The sequence below is a fragment of the Meleagris gallopavo genome, chromosome 25 (genome assembly GCF_905368555.1).
Source record: "Meleagris gallopavo chromosome 25, MGAL_WU_HG_1.1, whole genome shotgun sequence".
Lineage (NCBI taxonomy): Eukaryota > Metazoa > Chordata > Aves > Galliformes > Phasianidae > Meleagris > Meleagris gallopavo.
This window is the reverse complement of record NC_139428.1, coordinates 4,693,193-4,716,815: the sequence shown is the minus strand read 5'-3', so window position 1 is coordinate 4,716,815 and position 23,623 is coordinate 4,693,193. Positions and strand designations below refer to the sequence as shown.

The window sequence follows — 23,623 nt, the reverse complement described above, 5'->3', positions numbered from 1 at the left end:
AGCTCGAAACCACCCAGCAGCAAGAAAAACAGCAGAAACCAGAGAGACACTGCAAGGGACCAGTCCTAAAATACACAGAAGTGCATTGCCCAGCAGCATGTCCCATGTATTACCCTAAATGCACTCCATCCCCTTCACCAATAATTGGTACAAATCAAATCACTGCATTCTCTCCCTCCTTAATCCTCCATTTTGTTCCAAGGAGATGTAATGATGAAGTCAAGTTTTACAAACGACTTACTTTCGATTAGAGCAACTCAGAATACATTATCACTGTTCTTAATAAAAAAAAAAAAAAAGGAACCATTCCCCTTAGCTATTCCCTCAAAAATCTAGTATATGAAAAGTTATATTGTTTACAAATCTGACTGCAGAACAGTACTACAAAGGGCTGTGTCAGGCTAATTGGATGAACAGAAGTTACTCTGTCTTCTGGAGGGGTTTGCTGCTCACACGTTTCTAATAGATCTAATGGAAAGCTCAGCATCCTGTCAGATTTAAAAGATGACATTACAAAGCTTTTCCAGTGAGGAGGCATTCTGGGATGTCTTTTCTAACCCGCTTCACGTTGTTCTAAATGAGAATTTAAGGAGACATTTATTTATTTTTAATTTGAAAAATAACACATTTCAGCAAAAATCTGTTCCACCAACCTCTGCTCCCCTTGCTGGGGGATTGCTATTAAATACTGGCTTGCCTGAATCGCTTTCCTACTTTATTTTCTCCCCGCTGAGGTGCTCCAGTATCACCTGTGACATCAGTGCAGGTTCCTTAAGGGGATTCTCACCCAAGCTGGAGGTGAGGAGGAAGCACCTTCCTGCAAAGTGAAACACCCCACGTGGCTGTGCAAGCTGCTGGCAAAACAGCACCCTTACCTCAGCTGTGCCTTCCCTTTGCTGCTCTAACAAACACTTCTTTAGGAATTGGAGCCTGTAACAAACATCAGAATTTTCCTCTTTTTTCCTTTTTCTCCAGTATTGCCCAAAGGACTGAACAGGCTGCACAGCACACACCATATCCCTCTGCACCCTTTGCAGATCTGCCAGAAATTAAGCATGTATAGATGTACATATGCTTAAAAGCCATTTAGGTGGTGCAATATGTGCAAAAGAGTTCACGAGAGCATTATTAAAGATGACAGGTCTGCTAGTATTTTGCATTTTGCTATGGGTTGCAACTCACCCACATTTGTCTTTCTACCTAAGAGTGAGTGCAGGACAGAAAGGGAAGGGAATGGGGAGGGCAGATCAACAAAAGATACAATTATGTGTTGGTAACAATCAGCTAAAAAGCAATTTGGGACCCTACTTAAGTAATAAAATATATGCTGGAGAGATGGACTACACCAGCCAGATCATTATTTAGTTCTCTTTAGCATCATTTTAAATTCAGCAGCTTTTTCATTACCTCATTTGCAGCATCCCATCACTGCACTGATGTCCCTAAGAGACCCCTGGCTCTGCACCCTTACTGTCACCTGCCCCAAGCAAGGCACACCCAGCTCAGTCTCTTATCAGCTGCAGATAACACAGCACCCATTGGGGAATGAAGACAGGGGAGTGGGAGGCTAGGGAGGAAGGAAAAAAGATCAATGCATTGATTTATCTGTGGTTCCTTTCATTTGCTTTCACAGGATGTGGAACACAATATTTGCAAGAATGCAAGATTCACCTTACATAAAAGAGACAGGAAAGGGAAAAATATTTCCACTCTCCCTGCAAAGGAATAAATTTACTGCATTCAACATAAAGAAAACCTGTATATGGGCTGATTCTATCTAACCTTGCTTTTATGTTCATAAAGATTTATAAACTCGGGCATGGATTATCTGAAATGGAACATACTAAGATGGAGTTCTGCTAAATCTAAGTATCAATGTTAAACAAGTTGGAAGGGAAATGATTTTCTTATAGATTATCAGCAAAGTTAGGTACATCTCAGAGGAAACAGGATGCTAATAAAGGACGAACACATCTTTGGAAAACCAACAACAAATCAGATTAATCCTATCCCTCCCCTCCTTCCTTCTCTTGGACAACCCTGAGGTTCGCTTCTACCTCTACTGCTAAAAAAACACATTTTAGCTGCTCTACTTTATAAGGCAATACATGTCCTATTTTGTATCTACTTACTTATTTATCTCCATTAAAATATTTATGTTCAAACCAAGTTCTGTTTCTCTGAAAGCGTTATGCAGAGTTTTCTGAAGCTCTATTGGCATTTGGGTGCTCTGTCAGCACAGATTCCACTGGCTGCCAAAACCCTGCCCTCGTGCCCTGAGCTGCTTTGTTGCTGCACTGTTTGTTCTTTGTTTTTAAAGTATCCTTCCTAACAGGTGGAAAGAGCCTCACAAACTCCAGACCATCCAGAAGAGACTGCAGAACGGCCATCAGGCTCCTGCCACTGGATGGAGGTCCTGCTTCAACGGTGTTCCAAGGGCACGTTTTTGACTTCATCTTTTAAGCACTCAATACACAAAAGCACAGTTCATTATATCTAACAAAAGAGTTTCCAAGGAGCCTGCTAGATTAGAACCCCCCTGACATTAATCTAATCAGAGGGAATTATAACATTAATCTCTGCTTTTCTATTTAAAGAAAAAAAAAAGGATGATTCAGACAGGTGTTTCAATAGAAAGCAGCAATCATGGCTGCAAAGAAAATGCCGTATCAAGAGCCATCAGCTGCATGGTCGTTTGTGTTATACAGAACAAAAAACCACAAGGTTTTTAATTATAATTCAAAATAAATTTATACATTAGAGGAACACGAGGAAAGTTAAGAAACTACAGTGATTCATAATGCAAGGCTCTTGCTGAGGCCATGACTACATTGCTAAAGCCAAACAAACAAGGAACAAACAGGGTGGGATCACAGATTTATGAAAGGAAACTCATCTCCCTTTCGCTGTCAGTCAGTGCTACAGCACTTCATCCTCCCCCAAGTCCCATTCCTTCCTTCTGAGGAAAGCTGTTGTCTCTGGAGGTTGGACATGAGCTGGTCAGCCCTTCCAGCTCCTCCCCTGTTTCAGTTTCTCCCACCCTGACCCTGCCCTTGGAGCTGATCCTCCCTCTGGGGCCCTCCAGGATGCACTGAACTGTGGCATCCCATGGCATACAGTGCCAAGCAATTTGCCGCTAACTCTCAGGCATTCCTATTTCCAACACACCGCCAACAGCAGCCCTCCATACAACAACACCTGGCAAGCCAGGTAGAAAAATCAAGGCTAAAAACACCAAAGAATCAAGTAGAATTTCTCTGGATGTGCTGTGAGAGCTCACCTTGGTACTGGGCGCTGAACCCCTTCTGCCTGTGGTTGCCATCAGATGTGAAGTGAAGCCTCAGCCAATTTTTACTGCTGATAACCGGGGCGGGCAGATTCATCCCAGTGAACCTGCAAGAAACCAACCAAGAACAGCCAAGTGTTATTTTGACTGTGAGTTACAGCACAAACCAAACGTCCTTGCGCAGCCGATCCTCCTTGGCGAATATGAGAGATGTGTCTGGTTAACAATGCTCAAAGAAAAAACAAATGCTTATTTGAGCTGAGCAAAAGGCAAGAACAATCTTCTTTCATTGGAAATTGCCAGCAAGAAGTGATGATTTATGATCTACCCCAACCTGGAGGGAAGATTACAGCCATCAAATGTGAGGTGCAACACTCCACAGCCCATTAGCAGCTGCTCTCTCCATACTATCTTATACTTCCTTAACAACAACAACAAAAAAGCAGTATTATGCTGTTTGCTTTATTAAACACAGCCATATTTCTTGGCAGAGGTGTCACATGCCAAGTCTCAGTCTGGAACAGTGTTTACCTAAGTCACAGCACCCTTGAATTGAGGTGTATAATGGGAGCATTAAGCACGGTGAGGGAATAACGCTACCATGACAAAAGCTATTATGGAATCCTATTATTGTTAACTAAAACCCATTTAATTTTTTAATCATAGACTGTCACTGACTTAAAAATTATTGGTACTTTGCTATCTATGCTTTTTTAGATGAAGGTAGAAGTATACCGTATATCTCTTTGATTCAAAAGGATACTTTAACTTTCATAACTTTCCATTTTCAACAGTAGACACGACAGCCCAGAAAGCATTTCCAAAGTCCTTCACCCAACTAACACCTGCAGAGGCCACAACTCTTCCCTTTTCCCAAGGCAAACAGCAGGGAGTTGGGATGACACTTGGCAGATCTGCAATGTACTCCTGCTCCACTTGCTAATGAAGCAGCAGAGCTGATGATGCTGCATAGCTAATGCACCTCTGCCACCTACAGTACAGGCTTCAAACCTCCAGCATCCCGTGGGGCGAAGCCGACTTCTGCACAACTCAGAACCACTACTGAACACATTCTGCACACTGCACGTTGGTTAACATTGCTCCTGAATGTTTCACCGTTGATGATTTTATGTCAATTCTGCAGACCCTTTTGAAATACAAACTCCAGCGCGGCTGAATCCAATTTCATCTCAAACCTTTTCGAATGACTAAGTTCAAACACACATCTTTGGGGCTGAGATCAGACACGGGGCATCTAAAAGCAATTCCAAGAAAGTTACTGTGGCTGTTTGTTATGACAACGTGTTTAAACTTAACACCCTTTTCCCAAAAGATTATTTTATGATTTATTCTGAATTAAAAGTCAAACTTTTCATACAGAATCTTTAGGTGTGCAGAGCCAAATTTTGCTTTCTGTGTAGAGCTGAATCATTCAATTACCTGATCCAAGAACTGCAGAACAGTAAAATTAACCTGGCTGCACGCAGCAGCTTCACCCTCCTCTTCCTCATCTCTCTCTTTTTAATGTGTGTGTACTTTGGAGAAGTGGATGCAGCTGACTCATCATTTACACACACACACTGACCTGTAGGTACATCAATAGTTCACTCTTAACTCCCAAGAATCCCACATACCTGAAGTGAAAAGCTAAACACCTGTCAGCTAAGTGAATTTACACTTGGAACACTGATTAGAAAAATTAATGGGTAGCACTCCTTGCTACCTATGCAACAGCATTAAAAAATGACTGAAGGCAAAAGCAGAACAACAGTCATAACCAGAGTGCTTTGCAGTGCTATAGAGAACTATAGAAGATTTGGGGTGAGGGACAAAGCCTCCCCAAATCTCTGCACGGAAATCCATCAGCATCATGTGGCATTTGCTTAAGACCCTGACAGCTCTTTGAAAGGACTAAATCAGCCACAAGAGCACTATCAGGTCTTCATTTCCAACACGCTGCTGCTCGGGCTCCCAGCACACACACACTGTATTCTCCAGGGCTCCAGTCCAGCAGACTCCCTTTTATCTTCCCACCCCTTTATTTCTGCAGTGAAGCAGTGCATTGTTAACATCAGTTACAGGATTCAGATCCCAGGACAGCCATCTCAGCAGCTCCTCCTCTGTGTTCAGCTCCCAAAGGCAGCTCCTTCTGGCCCTACACGTGATGAAGAAGAGCTCCGGACAGCTGCCTTGCTTGGGCTTACCCAGTGAAGGCTGGTGATGCATACTGTGCATATGGTGGAGAAACCCACAGTGCTGCAGGTGGGAACACGCTGCAAGTGTGAGCTCCAACCCCAGAGCAGCAGCTTCTGCTTTGCTCCACGCAGACAGCATTGATCCACTGCCACAGCAGCAGCCAAACACATCCCCATCACCCACCATCCTTCATCTGCAGCCTCTGAGCCCACAGATAGACACCTGCAGAGCAAAGGGTGCCTTCCCCAGGCCCTGCACTCTGCTCAGCACCAGGCTGAAATGCTCTCATGCATAAGAAACCAAATGGTTACACTGTGCATGTAACAGAAAGCATCCCGCTCGCCTGCAGTTAACTACCACTTTTTTTCATTACGAGGCTCCCACAGGTTTAAAATAATCACTGGAAAGCATTAATGGTTAATTGATAATGGAATATTTAATTACAGGTAAACACAGTTGAACTGAAGCAGCTGCATGGTCTCTGAATGCAAATGCCCTGGCTGCTGTTGCTGAATTTCAGCCGGTGCAGGGAAGATGCTCAGCACAGAACCTGCAGAGCCCCCCGAGCCCCGTGCACCTCCAGGCACTGCAAACACCAGGAGCACACCCAGCACTGCCAGAGCTGCAGCAGCACTGACAGCAGCTGCAAACAGGACAGCACACAAAGGCACTGTGAGTGCTCGCAGAGGTGCTGCTTGCACGAGGTTGGAGCGCACAGCGTTTGCACCTCCAATTTCTCAAGGTCTTATTTTTTGTTTTATAAACCCAGCGCTGCTTTGTTTCCCTCCCTTCCTTTCCTGCTGCCATCAACCAGGAGTTATGAATCACTTGACTCAATATGCAGCTTCCTGAATATGACAGCATGTTAACTGGAACTCTAAGGCCCTGGAATGACTAACCAGAAACGTAAGAATTAGGAGTGGTTTTTTTTGGTTGGTTGGTTGTTTTTTTTTGGAAGTAAAATCAATACCCATTACTCACTGATAGGAATTCAGTACCCATTCTACATGAAATATCTCTGCAATCCAGGAGGCTCTGAACACAATTGTAATCTCAGCTCTCCTCTGAACCAGCAGGGACAGCTCTGCCCTGGGATCCCATTGGGTCCATTTGGGACCATTTGTGGTGGATGGAGATCAGTGAGCTGTTGGCTCCTGCTTAGCAGTTTGTTCCAGCTGCAGAGCAGGGGTTGGCTCCCCCCAGCAGATATTTATGAGTGCATTACTCTTGCTCAAACATCTGCAGATACGCAGACTTTCACTCTTCCCCATCCTCCACTTTGTTGGGCAGTTCCCGATCCCCATCCCCCAAAGCCCTCTCCCCTCTTGCAGGTTTGGATGGGCTATGAAAAATGCACCTCTCAAGCAACAGCTTGTGAGAATTTTACCAATTCCATCCCAAATAGCTTCCAATATTTTTAATCTAAGCACTAAGCATTTTTTTCTTAAGTGAAATTGAAGCCTCCAAGTTAGACGCAGCTCCTGTAATGCTCCGTTATTCTGTAATACAGAAAGGTTAATGGTATCAAAACTCTTCTTTTGAGCAAAAGCTGTGAAGTGTGGTTTTCTCAACTGCACTATTTTCTCTATTTCTTCTTTCACTCTTGTATTTCACATTGGATTCAAGCATTAAATATTTATACCGCTCATTCAACCATTCCTCCCTTGGTGCAATTAGTATTATTGTACATGGCTGGCAATGATTAATCAGCATTCAGGCACCATTATCTATTTACAATCCCAATTCCTGCTTTAATTTTGTTCCACATGGAGAGAAAAAGCAAGAAAAAGAAAAATCAATAAAACGTCAGAAAGTGAGGCAGAAGCTCTAGAATGGAGGAAGGAGAGATTTGCAGGCAGAAGATCCAATCTTAACCACCCTGCAAGCTGATGAGCATTGAGTTTGACCACAGTGTTTCCCTTAAGAACCCAAAGATGATGGGTAACTCATAGTGTGGATGTCACACAGATTTACTGTAGGAGAGCACGGAGCCAAAGGTCACAACTGGAGTTAAGAACTCCCCTTGAAGCCTCATTATGTCAAGTGCAGCATTGGGAGGTAATGAATTTAATGTCAACTTGAATGCACAAGGGCTACCTGAGACTCAAAGTGTTGCATTTCCAACAACCCTGTATCTTTAGGATAAAAACTTCTACAGCCTTTATTTTAAAGCTCCTTAGGGTCTGCCAGGAGACTGAGGGTCCCTGATCTGCATGTACCCACGTACAAGTGCCTGGAAGAAGTAGCAGTATGGCTGGAGAGCCATTTTTCCTTTCAGTACAACCAGAGACACTGCTGGAGCTGTGTGCTATTATTCCCTTCACCCACACTTCTAACTTTGCATCCAAACCTCTGCTCAAATTATCATGAGAGCTGAATCAAGTACCATCAATTTAGAGCATCTTATTTAGCATGTCAGGTCTCTTAAACAAAGTACACTTAAGCACCTCTACACCTCATTTTTTGGTGACAAGAGACATCCCAGCACAATGGACTTTTATATGGAAAATGAATAATTAGATTAAGTTATTGTTCCTCACTAAATGCTGCCGGGGATGGAAAGAACACAGCTGCATCTCAATGACAGCACTCTGCTGATGAGGAGTTCGCCTCTGATTCTCAGTCCCTGGATGCAGCTCTGTGCTGAACTCCTCTCCCCATGACCAGGTCGTGCAGTCTGACCTCAGATGCTCTGCCACTGCCTCCTCCCAGTGGAGCTGCACTCATCTTCCACACCAGGATTCAGCTCTGGCTCCAAGAGCGCTCCTTTGCTCCCACTGCCTTCCAGCAGCTGTGCTACCTGCCCACACTGCTCCTGGGACCGCAACCCAATGAATTCATCACTCCTCTCCTTTCCTCTTTTCTCCCTCCTTTTTCTTTTTCTTTTTTTTCTTTTTTTTTTTGCATTCCATCAAAAGATGAAAGCATTTCCGCGCAGCAGCAAAACTTCAGTCATCGACATTGACTTTAATTACTGCCTGCTCCCAGATAAATTTGCTGGCTAAAAACAAATCGATACCTTTTTTTGCGAGGGCCTTTACACCGAAGTCCTTAATTCCTCATTTTTTAAGTGACATTTCCCCAGCTCATCCTTAAAAGAGCAGAAACCAAAGCCCTGGCTGATCCAAGGTGACGTGGCTCCACTGCAGACAACAGAGCCAAGCAAATTCACACCATGCTCAGGACCCGACAGCCTCATTTCTCTGCTGTTTTCCTTAACCTACGAAATGTTTCAGAATTATTGCAGTCTCATTAGTCTGAATTCTCTTGGATCTTTATGCTGGATTAATGATGGGCACTTCATGAAAGAATTCAGTCTGTACGCATTGCTGAGACTGTCACGATGGAGCAATCCAACAGACACAATGGTCTCTAGGGAATTCTTATTAAGCTGAGCAGTGCTTACCCACACACCCACCTACTGCTCCTAATTGGGTTCTTACACTTACATAGGCAGTATTGCATACATATATACACACACATGCATATGTAAGTAGGCGTTAGATACACACAAGCACGTGGCTTATCTTGCAGGCACACAGTTTTCAAGGCATTAATCAAATGGAGATGTGCATTTTTGGAATAAAATTCATTTCCAGTTGAAGGCACAATTTGACATGCCACTTACGGCAGCAAGGAGCAAAATGCAGGTGGTGCATAAAGGTAACTGCAAGGTGCTCCATCTGGCCACGAGCAGAAAGTCTCAGTGCTCACCATACTGCAGCTAAAGCCACGTTACAGCCAACAGGGAGAACGTGGGGACTTCGTGCAGATGGGCAGAGAAAACGGCCCATTCCCCCAAAGCAAAGGGACCTTAATGCAGCCGTAAACTGATTTGAGAGAATGGAAGCCAAATGCAGAACCAGAGAGTGGCTTTTTGGCTCAGAGCAGGAACACAAGGACACGGCACTGAGCAGGAGCTGCTGCTGGAGCTGCACTGTTCCACAGAGCTCCTCCCAGCATCCTGCACAGAAACGGCGCTCGGCTGCCGTCACACCAACAGACAGGTAACAAACGTGATTATATTTATTCTATTCAGGAGACAACAAACACTAATTCAACATAACAGAAGAACAGCTAATGCAATCGAAGCTTACTAATGCCGCACTGCAAATCCCCCAAAGAAATCTGCTACAGCTTTATTACAATTTCCTATAAACCCTTTCTGCCTTATTATCAGTGTTACAGAGATTGTTTTTCTCCGTGCAGGCAGAGTTAGATGTGTTGATAGCAAGAGACACTATGTTTATTACTTGATAAATAGCAGCCATTTCCATCACTGTGTGCACAAATATGCTCACGTCTCTGTCAGGCTAACAGCACTCTTAAGTTCCATTAAATGTGGACTCTGCACTGACAAATGAGGCTGGAAAGCCACGGGCTGTGTTGGCACGACAGTCAGCTCACAGAATTCTGGTGGCTGAGCCCAAGAAACTGAATGAAGCTCACATCTCAGCCTGCCCTTTTCCAGCCAAGGTTGCTCCATTTGGGAGCTGCTGCTCTACCAGGCACCTGCATTTCTAAATTCCCAGAGCTCATCGAGCTGATGCTGCCTTCCAAAGCCACCTTAAAAATGGAAGATGCCAAGCTTCAGTTACGAGCAGAGTCAGGGCTGGAGCCCCTCCATGCCTGGCCCAGACAGGAGCTGCCATCTGGTTCAGGTTCTGTAGTTTCTACAGAGGCTCCTCTACAACACAACAGTCACAGAAACTTGCAGAAAACACAATTTGCAATCTGGAGCTCAGAGAGCTGACAGCTCAGTGAAGACATGGGAGAATTACAGCAGTCATGGCTGTAAGAATTACGACAAAATGCAAAGCAGCCTCAGGATGAAGAAAGTCATCACAAATTGCAAGTTCTCCGAGGCAGAGAGCATTTAGCACTGCAGGATCTGAATGTGACTGGAGTTTTCTATATAGCACTGCAACTCAACGCTGCTAATAAATAATGACACAAACACAGCACATGCAGAAAATCCATCTTCACAGGCACGGTGCTGCCACGGCCCTGTAAAGCAGTGGGGAGCTGATGGGCTGTGCAGCACAGGGAGATACAGGGCTGGTCCAGCAGCTCCAGCCATCACCAAGTGATGAGTTGTACCTCGCTCCAGGCTGAGGGCAGCCCCACGTCCTGCTACCCTCCTGCTAAACCAGAGGCAGCTGAAGGTTGCATTCATTCCCTGTGCTATTTTGACCATTTTCAAGTGCACGTGACCTCAGAATGATGGCAGTGCCCTCCCAGCCAAGGGACAGCCAATAAATTTTGGTTGTAGTGTGTTCAGCTCCTACAGCCATGAAAAAGTGCAGCTGTCCTAAAAAGCATCTCCCAAATGGAGCAGGGACCACCACAGCTGTACCCCTGGGTATGTACAAAGAGGGGACACTTCAGAATCTTTCAGCAGACAGAACAGTTCTGAGCTATCACGGTCAAGACTGTTTACTAGGAAACTTCCAACTGCAGCACAGTGACAGTGAGACTAGAATTTCTGTTAAAAAGGGCTTAGTGGAACCATCTGCTTATTTACTCTAGATATTAATTTAGCATGAAGCCCAAAACTGAAGAAAAGCTGCACAGTGGCTTCAAGCCAAATCCACAGAAGCCACTTTGTCCCTAAATTCCAGCCTCAGCACTGCTCTACATTCCTTAAACCTTCATGTATCTCTACACAGAGAGCATCAAGAAGCTGCTGAGCCGTGGCAGTGCTCTCAGCAGTTCCCAGCTCTGAGCATCACCAGCCAGCTCCACATGCCAGCAGCTGGAGACCTAATGCCAAACCAGGGAATCCTGCTGGAGGTCCAACTCCAAGATCTCTTTTGCAATAACATCTTGACCTGAGATACAATTCCACTGAATAAAGAATCCTAGGGGTACCCCCACCAGCTTCAGCTGATGACACTGGGTATTTGTGTTGCACACACCAAGGCCAGAAGGTGTGGAAGAACATCCTCAGCCTCCTCCAAAGCACTGCACAATGCATTTTTCCCTTGAATGTCTCTACTGCCTTATAAATCACAACATGGAATGGGATGGAATGGCTTCCTGTAGTTCTTGTAGAGGCTTCCCTAAAGATTTATAAAACTAAAATACACGTCCTTTATACTAAAACTTTTTTAAAAGGGAGATCAAATATTATTAAAGCCTTGAGTGAGAGCTATAAACATCAAGGAAACCCAGCACGAAGTCAAACATTGGGTCAAAGAGGAGCAGAATGGAGGAGAAACAGATACAGACAGGGATTGCTTCCAGCAGCCAACATGTTTACCTTATTAATTCCTGATCCTCCTATCCTGTGATCAAGGCACTGGGGATAGGGCAGAAGTTAAATAAAAGCTAGGCACCGTTCCCAGAAAACCAACCTGGGAGCACTCATCTTCCATTGATGGCGTGTCAGGAGACCTCAGGGTTTTATGCAGAACAGGTCATTCAAGAATGGTCTTTGGTGACAAGGTGACACAACCCAGCGCAGCTCGGGTCCCCAAGGCCCCAGCTGCTGCTCTTTCTTCATGTGCAATCTACTTAGAGAAGTCACGGCGTATCCGGGATAAGAGCTTCTCCTGGAACAGCCCCATACACACACCGACCTCTTTGTCCTCAGCTACCTCCCGTATCTTAGACAACGCACACAACATTTCTGCCCCAGATTCGTTCCAGGTGCAGGACTGATCAGGGCTGGGAGAACAGCCGCAGTGCTCAGGCATGGCTAATAAATAAACAGCAACCAAAGAAATTATCTGTGGGATCACCGGGAGGAGCTTTTATGAGGGAGCGAAGATTTGGTAATGATGATGTTGAAGAACGGGTTGTTTGTACAGACTGGTCCCTGTGGTAATTTCTGCAGTGACTACAAAGGTATAATATATAGGATTATTGCAGGGAAATCTCTCATAATGAAGCAGATTCTTAACTTGGTTTGACATTGTCATTTTACACTCCGCTATTTAACATGAGATCTGCACAGCAATAAATACTTATTTTGCCAGGATATCAAAGCCCTGTGAGAGGAGCAGTATAGCAGTTACAGCAATGAATTGTTAAGCCAGATTCTCATTTTTGCACTGAATACTTCATTGTCCTTGTTGCCTCTTTAGAAAGAAGAAGAGTTACCTGCTTAAATCACACCGGAAGGTTTGATATTGCGTTCACTGATAAGCTGATGCTTAAGCCTTATTGTAATCTGGCAGCAGAGACAAGGAAGCATCTTCAGCAGCACCCAGCCAGCAAAGCTATGGAAAAAAATAAGGCTTGTTTCCCCCCTGTGCTCACCCCAACACTTTCCATCCCAAGTCATCATTAATGGCTTCAGCTCTTCCTGGCACAGGGCAGATCCTGAAGAGGTGCTTGTGAGATCATGTATATTTACTTAGCAAGCAACTGAATAACTGGAGCAGAAGAGCATAAAACAAGCCTCTTCCTATCCTTTTTGGTGAATTATTTAGAAAAATCCATTTTCAAGGGGATAGTGTAACAAAACAGTTTGTTGTTGAGAGAACTCCGTGCTTTTGATCCCAATAAATAAATCACTGTTTGTGAGGGCCAGGCAGTGCATTCCCCCACAGAGAAAGGACTCCTGTGTCTGCCTCACAGTGCTGCACATCCCATAGCTGAGCGGGAGCTCCTCATTCTGTCTATGAAAGCCTAACATCATTTAACTTCTACCTGCCACTGTTCTTCCATCTCTTCAGCTAGCAACACACTTTAATTAACCAGGTTAATCAGGTTATCGGTGCTGCTCGCTGCCTCCTCCTTCAGGAGCCCAGGTTCTCAGTGGCTGATGCACTGTGTGACCTGAGAAAGAAAGGGCTGAAAAGCCAAGGAGCTGCTTTGTCCTCAGAGATCCTCTGTTAAGGATCCCACTGCTCATCACTTCTCTGTTCTCTGGGGCCTTTGTGCTCAGCCTTCACATGCAATGTGCACCTGAAGGAAGAACAAACTTCTCATCCTTACTATATTCTCTCCAAAGACGTCGTGGCATCATCTTCAACAAGAGGATGGAGGGTCCAGATATAACATTAATCACACCGCAGTAATCAAAGGCATGAGCAGGTTTTGAAGACAAAAGGTCTTGATGGACTTTGGGAAACACCTGCGACTAAGCTGGTGGTACCCTTTTATCATGCAAACCATAGCACTGAAAAACAATCTCAGCCCGTTTAATTTGATGTCTGCAAAAGCCATCTTTTGTGTTGTTAAATTGTTAAATTGGCCGCATTTAAGAAAACACTGCAAAATTATCATTAAAATCTCCATAACGCAAACAATTCCTGTTATAACCCAGATAGTCCCTCAGGACAGACCCCTTGGCTATGGGCCATGTAACTGTGGTGGCACAACCTGTTATGTTCCCAAACAACGAGCAAAGGAGGACAGGAATGAGCCAAGGTCACAAAACCAGACTGCAGCAAGCTGTGTAGGAGCAAACCAATGCATTTCAGAAGCCATGTAATGTACAGAATATATGGTACAGCTGTGCTGTCTTGTGAAAAGCATTGTGCTATTACAAAATACTTTGCTCAGCCAAATGTTCGGAGGCCTCAGGGCTTGGGGTTGGTGAAAGATGTGTGCACACAAAGGAAGAGGTTTGTTCAACACCTTAACACATCACACCTCACCAAGGAAATTCCACCCAGGTGCAAGTGACCCATCTTATAACTGCTGTACTGCTATTAAATCTCCAACCATCCAATTGGGAATGGGTTTTCATGGCCACCCTCGCTTTGCTCCCAGAGAGGGCTCTGCTAGCAGGAGGAGGCACAGGTGGCAGTGAGTAGGGGCACGGAGCAAAGATCTGCTGATTGTGGGACACACTCAGTCCATTCTGTTGACAAACATCACCAAAACGCAAACCCCAAACCACAGTGGGCACGAGAGGGAGGGGAGCTCATTATCAAGGAGAAACAGGCAGCACATGAAATCCAAACGCAACTGCTATCAAGAAACATTCCCAAGATCAGTCCTCCTTGAACCTTTGTTATCTCACCCAACAGCATCTTATCTGGGGATTCACAGCACTTCAGCTCAGCAGCATTTACATACAGCATTTGGAATAATTCCTTGTCAGTTCTGCCATGTCCACCTGCTCCCTTACATGATGGCTCTTTATTTTTCCCCACGTGTAACACATGAGAGCTGCACTTCGTGCTGTGCTCCAGGTCACACACAGAATGGGCTGACACTGCTGGAGCAGAGCTGTGCCCACGGCCCACCCAACCATCAGCCCCAGATCGCAGAGCATCGCCTCACAGCAGCTCTGCTGGGGACAGAAGGACTGGGATGGTCACAAACACAGCCTTGAGAACCTGGTAAGGTGATGTCCTGGGCAACATGGAATGCAGCAGAATGATATGGTAGCTCCCCAGGAGTTACCATGGCATTTAATCTGGGTACTGACCAAAAGCATGTGTTACAGGGAGCTGAGCTCTAGTGGTGATGCGTAACTCTGGTTGGGCATCCATCCCATCAGAGCAGGGATGCAGAGGTCAGAAGCAGAGCCCTGCACCCCAGGCACATGCCAGGCACGTGTCCCTAACCAAGCTTTCAGCCCAGAGCCCATTCATTCTCTAGGCAGCCTCATGCAGTTACTCTTCAATAGTATTTCTTTCTTCCATGTCATAAAAAACTTAATATTGCAATTACTTCATTTAATACCACGTAATGGCTGAACGAGCTTGTCAGCTACCTGCAAGAGAGAAAAGGCAAAGTATGGTATAATTGCATTAAAGTGGAAAACATGAGTAACTACTCATATTAAAAAGGACCAGAAATAAAAAGGCAACACGGTGTGAATTATAGAGAAAATAAATACTTTATGACGCGCAGCTGAATTTCTGGCATGGTTCGTCAGCATCTGGAAAACCATTCAGAGCATGAGGGACCACTGTGCTCCCAGTGCCCTGACCTTGAAGAGTCAGGATAACAACAGGGAAAGAAGAGAGAGGGGGAAAAATCAGAAGCACACACCTACAGATATGGAAAGGAGATAAACTGGGCTCATACACAGCCTCAGGTGAAGGACGTGGTGATGAGGCACTGGAACAGGTTGCCCAAGGAGGCTGTGGATTCCCCATCCCTGCAGGCATTCAAGGCCAGGCTGGATGTGGCTCTGGGCAGCCTGGGCTGCTGGTTGGTGACCTGCACACAGCAGGGGGTTGGAACTGGATGAGCATTGTGGGCCTTTGCAACCCAGGGCATTCTATGGTTCTATTACTTTGCTAAAAGGACCCGTGTGTACACCTCAGCTAAAGAGAGAGCTATTCTGATTAAAATCAAATCCTTGACCTTCGCTTTATGCAACTCAGACCACCTGTACCTCTTGCAAATGCAAAACATTCACCAAAACATCAGATTGTGAAAGGGAACGCATTACTTCGATTAACCCAGTGGCTTTTAAGATATTTACCACGTTGAGTCCTTTTCCTGCAATCACAAATCAGACAAAGAAAGGCTGCAGGAGAGGAGGCTTTTAAAAGTATCTTTAGATTCACACTGTATAATTACAAGAACTGACAAAGACGGCAGCGCTGAACCTTTTACTTTCTCCTGCTCTGCTATAAATGTAAGCGTTCAGACATTACACAACTTTGCCTCTCTCCACATCACACTCCACACAGATCCTCCACGCCTTACCATGTCTGATCTTTTCCAGCAAACTCGCAAACGTCAACATTCATTTACCTTATAATTAACATCATTATGAGAGGTGACATTTTTCTCATCTTCCTGCCTTTTTTTTTTTTTTTTTGTGCCTTCATAGCTTCTGTCAAGGGGCTGTTTCCACTTTACTTTTTTAAAGAAATAGTAAAAAAAAAAAAAAAAAAAAAAATCTGTCCTGTCAAACTGACAGCTAAGAGATGGTGAAAAGATGGGTGCTGATAAGGGAGGAGCTCCCAGCAATGAGCTCTGATGTGCTGTGGCCACAGGTGGGAAGCCAAGGGTTCAACACTCATTAACTAACAGCACAGAGGTAAGGACTTGCATGAGTGAGACAATTTGGTGGCCAAAGCCACTGAGGGTTTTGTCGTTGCTGCCTTGATTTTTTAATGAAATGTCAAATACTAGAGGAACATTATTATGTATTACATATAAGCTTTATAGATTCTGCTTCTCACTGGGAATCTGAACGGGTCCACAACACAGGTTTTCTTCTGGCAAGACTGATGGCAATGTCTCTTCTTCATAATCAGGTGTCTGCAGCCTCGGATGCATTTCTAACTACTGCACTGCCTAGATAACACCACCAAGCAGATATTTTGAATAGTCAGAGGACTTGCTTCGATTCAGTTAGGGAAGTGGATGAAAAAGTACTGACAATTCCAGGATGCCGTTACGTGTATATAAAACAACATCTCTACCCCAACCGTTCGCAGCCCACTGGCTGATCTGAAATCCATCACTCCACAAAGGGTCAACACGTTGAATATTCAGCATTGATATGAAGGGTTCGTTTCTTACATTTTCCACACATTCATTGGGAAATGTCAGCCACAAGCAGATAAGGACAGCAATGTTCCTGCCTTGGAGGTGCTGGTGATTATGGGATGAAGCAGCGCAGCCAGAGGGAGAGGCAGCTTGGAGCAGGGCACAAAGTGGTTTTACAAGGAACTCATTTTGGATGCCAGCTGGATTCATGTGCTGAATGCAAATACCAAAACTGAGCAAAGTAAAGCTGAAATATTCCTTTTTGATGAGCAGATTGGACTAACAGAACTCCTACGTGTCAATACAAGCATGACAATTGGACTATGAAGGTAAGGAATATAGTATTATTTGAAGGCTTAAAGCATATTCTTGCAAAGTAGGTGGGAATTTTAAGATAGCAGAAACAGTATTCATAACTTTAGTGATACCCAAAGGAATTCTGCCTATAAGATCAGCGCTGCCTTGCATCTCAACTGCTGACCAGCCAACCACTGCTAAGACACAGATAAAGCACCAGGGGGTGATCCGCAAGAACAAAGTGCAAAGACAACACCGACATTTTACCCAGGATGAAATTATCTTTTGTTTTCAGAGTGCACCAATTAAGCCTTTCAAGGTGCTTCCCCTCAGGCTCGGTTCCCCATTTGTGCCCCCCTCCCTTCAGGCTGCTGATCCCCAGCCCGTGCAGCACAGAGGATGGCAAAGACAGACTGCTGGGAGCACAGCCATGAGGAAGCTGCCACATCCCAGAGCCCAGAAGGAAACTCATCCTGCAGGAAGAAGTCAGGTTGCTATGAGAGATAGGGCAGAGCTTTTCAGCAAACTCCGTCCAATGAAAATAAAGACTGGATGCTTATTACGGCACGGAATATCTCATCCATTCTGTGCTTGAATCTCCCTTAGCAAAACACACAGCAAACGCAATGCACCTCACCACGTTATCAGGAAGGGACATTTTTAACTTATAGCTCCCTATAAACTCGTATCAGATAACTCTTTTTCTGCTTTATTGTGATGTTCCTGACTTGTGTACGGCAGTGGTGGAAGGGGAGCAGCATCCTTGCAGCCATTCCTCGCTCAGAGGCACTGAGAGGAGCACAAAGTGTTCTCCTTAGCATAGGGGCAGTGTGGGGCAGGAGAAACACAGCATCACCTCCACGCCGAGCCCTGCCACGGTGCTCTGCAATGGGAGGGACCCCCACTCCAGCCCTGACCCACGTTCATTCCAGCATTCTGAACCCAGGATTTATGTGACCAGAGCTGGCCTATTGTGATGAATTATGGAGGTAATTCAGGGACATGAGCAAACATTCCACTGAGTTCAGATTAATGGCCTCAATTCAAAGCGAATTTTATAAATGACCCAAACCAAGTGGGACTCATGCTGTCTCGTGTGCATTTTAACACAATGCACTCCTGAAGTCAATTTTACTGAATATCGTCAATTGCACATTTAAATGAAATTCCTGGGGAAGATCTGGAAAGAACACAGATAAATGAGGCTAAATAAACCAAATCAGGGAAGGAGCAAAAGAGTTTTATTTGTAGCTCCTGAACTCTGGGAATTGGGGAATCTGGAAAGTCTCTCAGGCTGAATTATTGAGATAATAAAGCACCTGCTGAAGAGACCTCTAAATGCTGTAATGGAATTATTTCATTGCCCCAGAATAATCACAAATGCGGGTTCTCTTTTGAGACCAAAAGAAACAACGGAAGGGAAAGCAGATAGATAAATGGAATGCAAATCACTCTGCTCACAGTAAGCAAAAAAGCTCTGACATGAAAGGAGCGAGCCCTATGGCACTGCAAACAGGTCCCAGTTTTATTTACTTGTGTGGGGTCACCCGCAAACAAGGGAGAATAAACACAAAAAGGAACAGGGAAGCACTAAAGCACCCCACAGTCAAGTATTCTGCCTAAGTTTGACTGTAATAACATCTGAACTGGAACTGGGGGTTTACCACAAGCTTCTACGTAACCTATGACATCATCTGACCCCAAGCCTAGCACAATGACATCACCATTAAGTCATCTGACCCTTGCTCTGACATCATTAAACAACACAGCTATTACAAAAAGCCCTATTTGCTGCAAGAGAATCATGCAACAAAAAAGTCATCAGTAAGATAGGGATGCCCCCTGCTTCCAGGCCTCCGCTCCCCATTCGCTGCCTTTCAGAAGGACACGTTCCACAGAAGCAGCATCTGCTCCATAATTTAATACTTACACAGCCTGCTCCGTATGAATGTTTAACACCACTGGGAGCCTCAGTAAGCCATCCCACGCCTACAATGAACGGTCAACATTTCAGTGTGCTTTATTTGTACGCCTGTTCTTAGTCATAAGAACTCTGAGAGGTGCAGGAAAGCTTCCAGTTCCCCAGGAACAACTGATGTAACCTTTTGAAAACAAGTAAACAAAATGGGAAATTTCTTACGTTCCCACACAAACCTGCAGAACCTTATTACATTTTCATTTACTGAAATGTAATTAATGAAGGCTTTTACGCCCTCAGAACCTTTCAAATTAATGAAAAGTCCACCCAAATAAATTAGACATGTAGCCCAAGAGCTGCAGGTTTAAATTATAGTAGTTATCCTGACAGGAACCAAGAAACAGCTGTCACATACAATTATTTTTAGGGCTGCTACTAAACCGTTCTCACATTATGAGCTGCCACCTCTCAGCGGCGAGCAGCAGCTTCCCATTTTATCATGACAAAAAATGAGAGGCATCCACTTATCTCGTTGGGTAGGGGACACATTGCTGGGTCTGCAACTCCAGGCAAGCGCTGCATCATTCTGCTGCCACCGTGACGTCACCTCCACCGTGACGTCACCTCCACCGTGACGTCACCTCCACCGTGACGTCACCACAACCCACAGCCAATAGGGCTGCAGGAAGCAGACAGGCCTCCGTGAGTCACAATGGCACCAGGCCTGCCGCCATGCTGGGGCAGTGAGTGAAGCCATGGCCCGGCCGCCCCGCCGCCTGGTCTTCTACTTGTCCATCACAAAGAAGAAGGGCAGGAACAGCGTGAAGCCTGCTGCCGGCATGGTGAGCTCTGAGAGATGGAGAACCATGCCTGGGGAGCAGCAAAAGAAGGCTGAAGGCAGGATGAGGAAGCGTGAAATAGAGTATGGAAATGTGGAGAATACGCCGGATTATCTACGGGGAGTGAGACCAACGCAGCGAAAAAGGCCACTTCCTGCCTTCTTCCTATTCATGGAAGAGCATCGTCCCTACCTTCAGAGAATGAATCCACACTGGACGGCAGCAAAAACTGCCATCAAGTTAGGGGAAAAATGGCACAGTCAGCCAGAAAGGGTCAAAGAGATGTACAAGCAGCAGGCTGCAAGGCTGAGGGGTCAAAAATAAAAAGAGAAGAGCATAGGTCGGGGCACGAGCCAGGAACAGCCAGGAAAGGAGCTTACTGCAGGAAAAAATGAGCAGAAATTTGGAAATGAAGTCTGCAATGGCCCACGTTGCTGATAAGGCCACGACCTGCTGCAATTCCACCTCATTGCTCCTGCAGCTGCAGCTCCTTGCGAACTTCCAGTGCCGTTCATCATAAGCTTCAGTAAAAATAACTGCAAACTCTAGATAACCACAGCTTTTTTGGACAGGGTAATAATTCAGAGTTAATATAGCTGGCTCCATAGTGATGGCAAAGGGAGGGTTTGTGCAGCCTAGAGATGGATGTTTCCTGCTTATCCACAGTGAAAATAGCAATGAGTCTCCTCTGCCTTCTCTCTTCTTTAAGCAACTGTTTTGTGTACTTTCCTTTGGCTCAACCAAAGAGATGCCTAAACTCGATCCAAGGACCACATCCACTATACAAAGGCTGACAGCCCATCCTATTTAGCAGCTAATGCAAGATAACCTCTTGCCCGAGCAATGCTTGCTGGTTATCTGGCTCGTAATGGCATCTTTGCAAAGGCTGCACTTTGGAGAGAAGGTCAATTGCTTTCCAGCATCCGAAGTCTTTGCTTGCTGTCTCAGCTCCAGCATTCTGCTAGCCTGTCTTGTCCACAAGCACAGCCTCCCTGTCCCTCTTCTCCCTGATTACGTACTTCTTTCTTCTCTTTTTTGGAAGAGAAAAAACAGCAGGAAAGGGGAGCAAGGAAAGCATTCCTTCTTATCTGCTGTCTTGTGTATGAAGCTGCTGTTGTCTTTTCCCACGTGCCTTTTTTTTCCTGAGCTAAAATTTCATTCTAGGCTAGAATTTGATGGGGTTTAGCCACTCTCCTCTCAGCTCCAGATAAAGTTTCAGTGACAATTTCCCCACCTAACACACCGCACACACACACAGTGAAAATGAGGCAGTTCATGGAAATATTTCCACGTGTCCCAAGCTGGAGCAAGCCTCAGCACAATGCATCAAAGTTCTGCAGTCAGTGCTGTTCCCTCTCCCTCCCTGTGCACAGGGGAAGCACTTTACCTCAAAAAGTCACGTAGCCAATGAGGCTCCAAAGATGTCCTTGCTTCCTTATTCCATACAGCAGGTTTTCTTAGGGCATCAGCACCATCTGCTATAGTTCCTGGAGCTGAAGTCAGAGGTCAGCAGCTCTCACTGCTGAGAAACTCAGAAACCCAGGACACAACTCCAGTAAGCTATCAGTGCAAAGATTGACATAGTAAGTAAAAAATAATGCTGCGCTGCGACATGATAGCAGGGACAAGAAATATCACTTTAATGGTTCTCATGACTGCACGGCTGCTAACAGCTTGACAGGATCCATCAATTAAAATCTATTCCCAGCTGCACTAGCGATGACCACACCAGACTGTGCAGCTATTTCTGGCACATCACAAATATGAAGTGGTTAAAAAAGATACATCAAAAAGGCCCAAGATATCATCCATCCAATTATACTTTACGAGAAATCTTTGCCTTCCATTCCTCAACTTGCATACTTCTTAAACAAGAGGCACTCAGGTAAAACCATGATCTGGGAAGTTGGCGCACAGGTTCCACTCAATTTAGCACATCACAACCTGCTGGTGAGTAATGTCTCCAAATACCTGCAGTGCTGCCTCAAAACATACACTTCTTTGCAAACACACACTCCGCTGAAACTCCCACGATGGCTCCTTCTATCAGCTGCAAAGCCACCCGAGCAGCTGAAGGACACCTCTGCCTGCCAGCTCGGAGCATGCAAGGCAATTCCAGCTGCCTGCAGTGGGAGAGCAGTGCACATGAGGGTGGTAGCATTTTTCCATCAGTATCCGTTTTCACACTGTTGTCACACAGACTATAGATGGAAATAGATGTTAGAGCCGAGCACTACCAGAGACAAATAACGTGTTTGGAGATGCCTTACAGTCGTAGCAAGGAAGCTACTATGATGTTTGAAGAGCCTGTGGTTAATTGATGGAGAAAGGGGGTAATGATTACTATGGCTATCAGAAGGGAAACTTATCTTGGAGGTCTGGGGTAGGTTCCTATTCCCTCTGCTTTGCAGAGCATAGCAAAGGCACACAACAAAACCTTCAACTGAAGCCTCTGGGTTTTTCGGTATCAGAACGATACAGGCTCACAGCAAGCCACTGCATGAAAGCTGTTTCACATACTTTTCATGTACTCAAAACTAATGATAATGACATTATAATGGATCTAGTAATATCATTTTTATAGAGCTTAATGCAGCCTGTGTTGTCACTGCTAAGGGAAAGATGAGTAAAAAATACCTTGTAAATTCTGCAGGAGAAGATTAGCTGGACTACATTGCCTCCGAGCCACCTAAATGGATTCATCAGGAGAGCTGGCAGAGACAGAGCTTCCTCTCCCTCCCACCCTGACACAGGGGCTTCTAAGGGGCAGAGGTTCAGAGTAGAAAAGCACAGCAAGAAGTATTCTATCTTTATCCAAAGCCTTCAGAAATCCACTTTGCTGTGCTCTGACTGGGGGCACAAACACACATCTGTCACCACAGCTGTCCGTGTTGGATCACATCGTGCACCTGGGTCAGGCTTCAGAGCCTGCATAAGGACACCGACCCACAAGCTCAACTTTTACATATTTCCCCACCTTTCAGAAGAGAAAAAGAAAGGAAAAAAACTGTCTGAGCACAAAAGCATATGCCTGCCATCAGTAAAGTGACCCAGGTGCTGCTCTCATGCTCCTACTGACATCAGGAGAAGCATATTACTGCAGATTATTGCCTCTCTCTTGTTAAATGGGAACAACAGCACTTCATCCTGTCTCCTTCATTTAATCTCCGCTCTCCTCACTGTAGCAATTTCTTTCCATATGTGAAGAAGACGTAGTCCAAAAGCTCTCCTATTACAGCAACAGTAGGGGAAGTACTGGAATACTTCCGAATAGCAGATTTATCGAATAGATGCTCCCTGCAGTAACGCCTCTGCATTGCTGCCTGCTGTATGTAACGCAGACATGAGGAGTGATGCTCACAGAGGTCACAGCTGCACTGGGTGCACCTCCAGCCTGGCATTGCAGTTCCTCTGGCAGTTGCAGTGATGCATTTGTTGTGACTTCCAGACTAATACACCGCACAGCCTTGTAGGAAGAGCCCCGTTGTGAGTTAATTGAGATCTTACAACTTAAACACTCAGAGAAATCAGAACCTGGAAGTGTTCTTTGCTCATTAACTGGCTGGTAAAGAACCTCTCTGTTTTAAAGAATCAATAACTTGCTTTTATTCACAGCTTGATTTTAATGTGACAAAAAGGCACCAAGTTACTCAGACGCTACCAGCATTATCT

The 23,623-nt window shown here is 45.1% G+C and overlaps 1 protein-coding gene across 4 annotated transcripts in view; it reads right to left on the bottom strand.

Annotated features, from left to right (window-relative positions):
* The window catches only part of CSMD2 (CUB and Sushi multiple domains 2), a 232,676-nt gene that overhangs the window by 141,208 nt on the left and 67,845 nt on the right, over positions 1–23,623 (bottom strand). For all 4 annotated transcript variants that reach the window (XR_014879599.1, XM_085208652.1, XM_085208653.1 and 1 more), the window contains one exon: positions 3,281–3,393. Coding sequence is in view for 3 of the 4 variants with exons in the window: in XM_085208652.1 (XP_085064778.1) it covers positions 3,281–3,393 (113 nt within the window). In the remaining variant the exon portion in view is untranslated. The remainder of the gene's footprint in view (positions 1–3,280; positions 3,394–23,623) is intronic.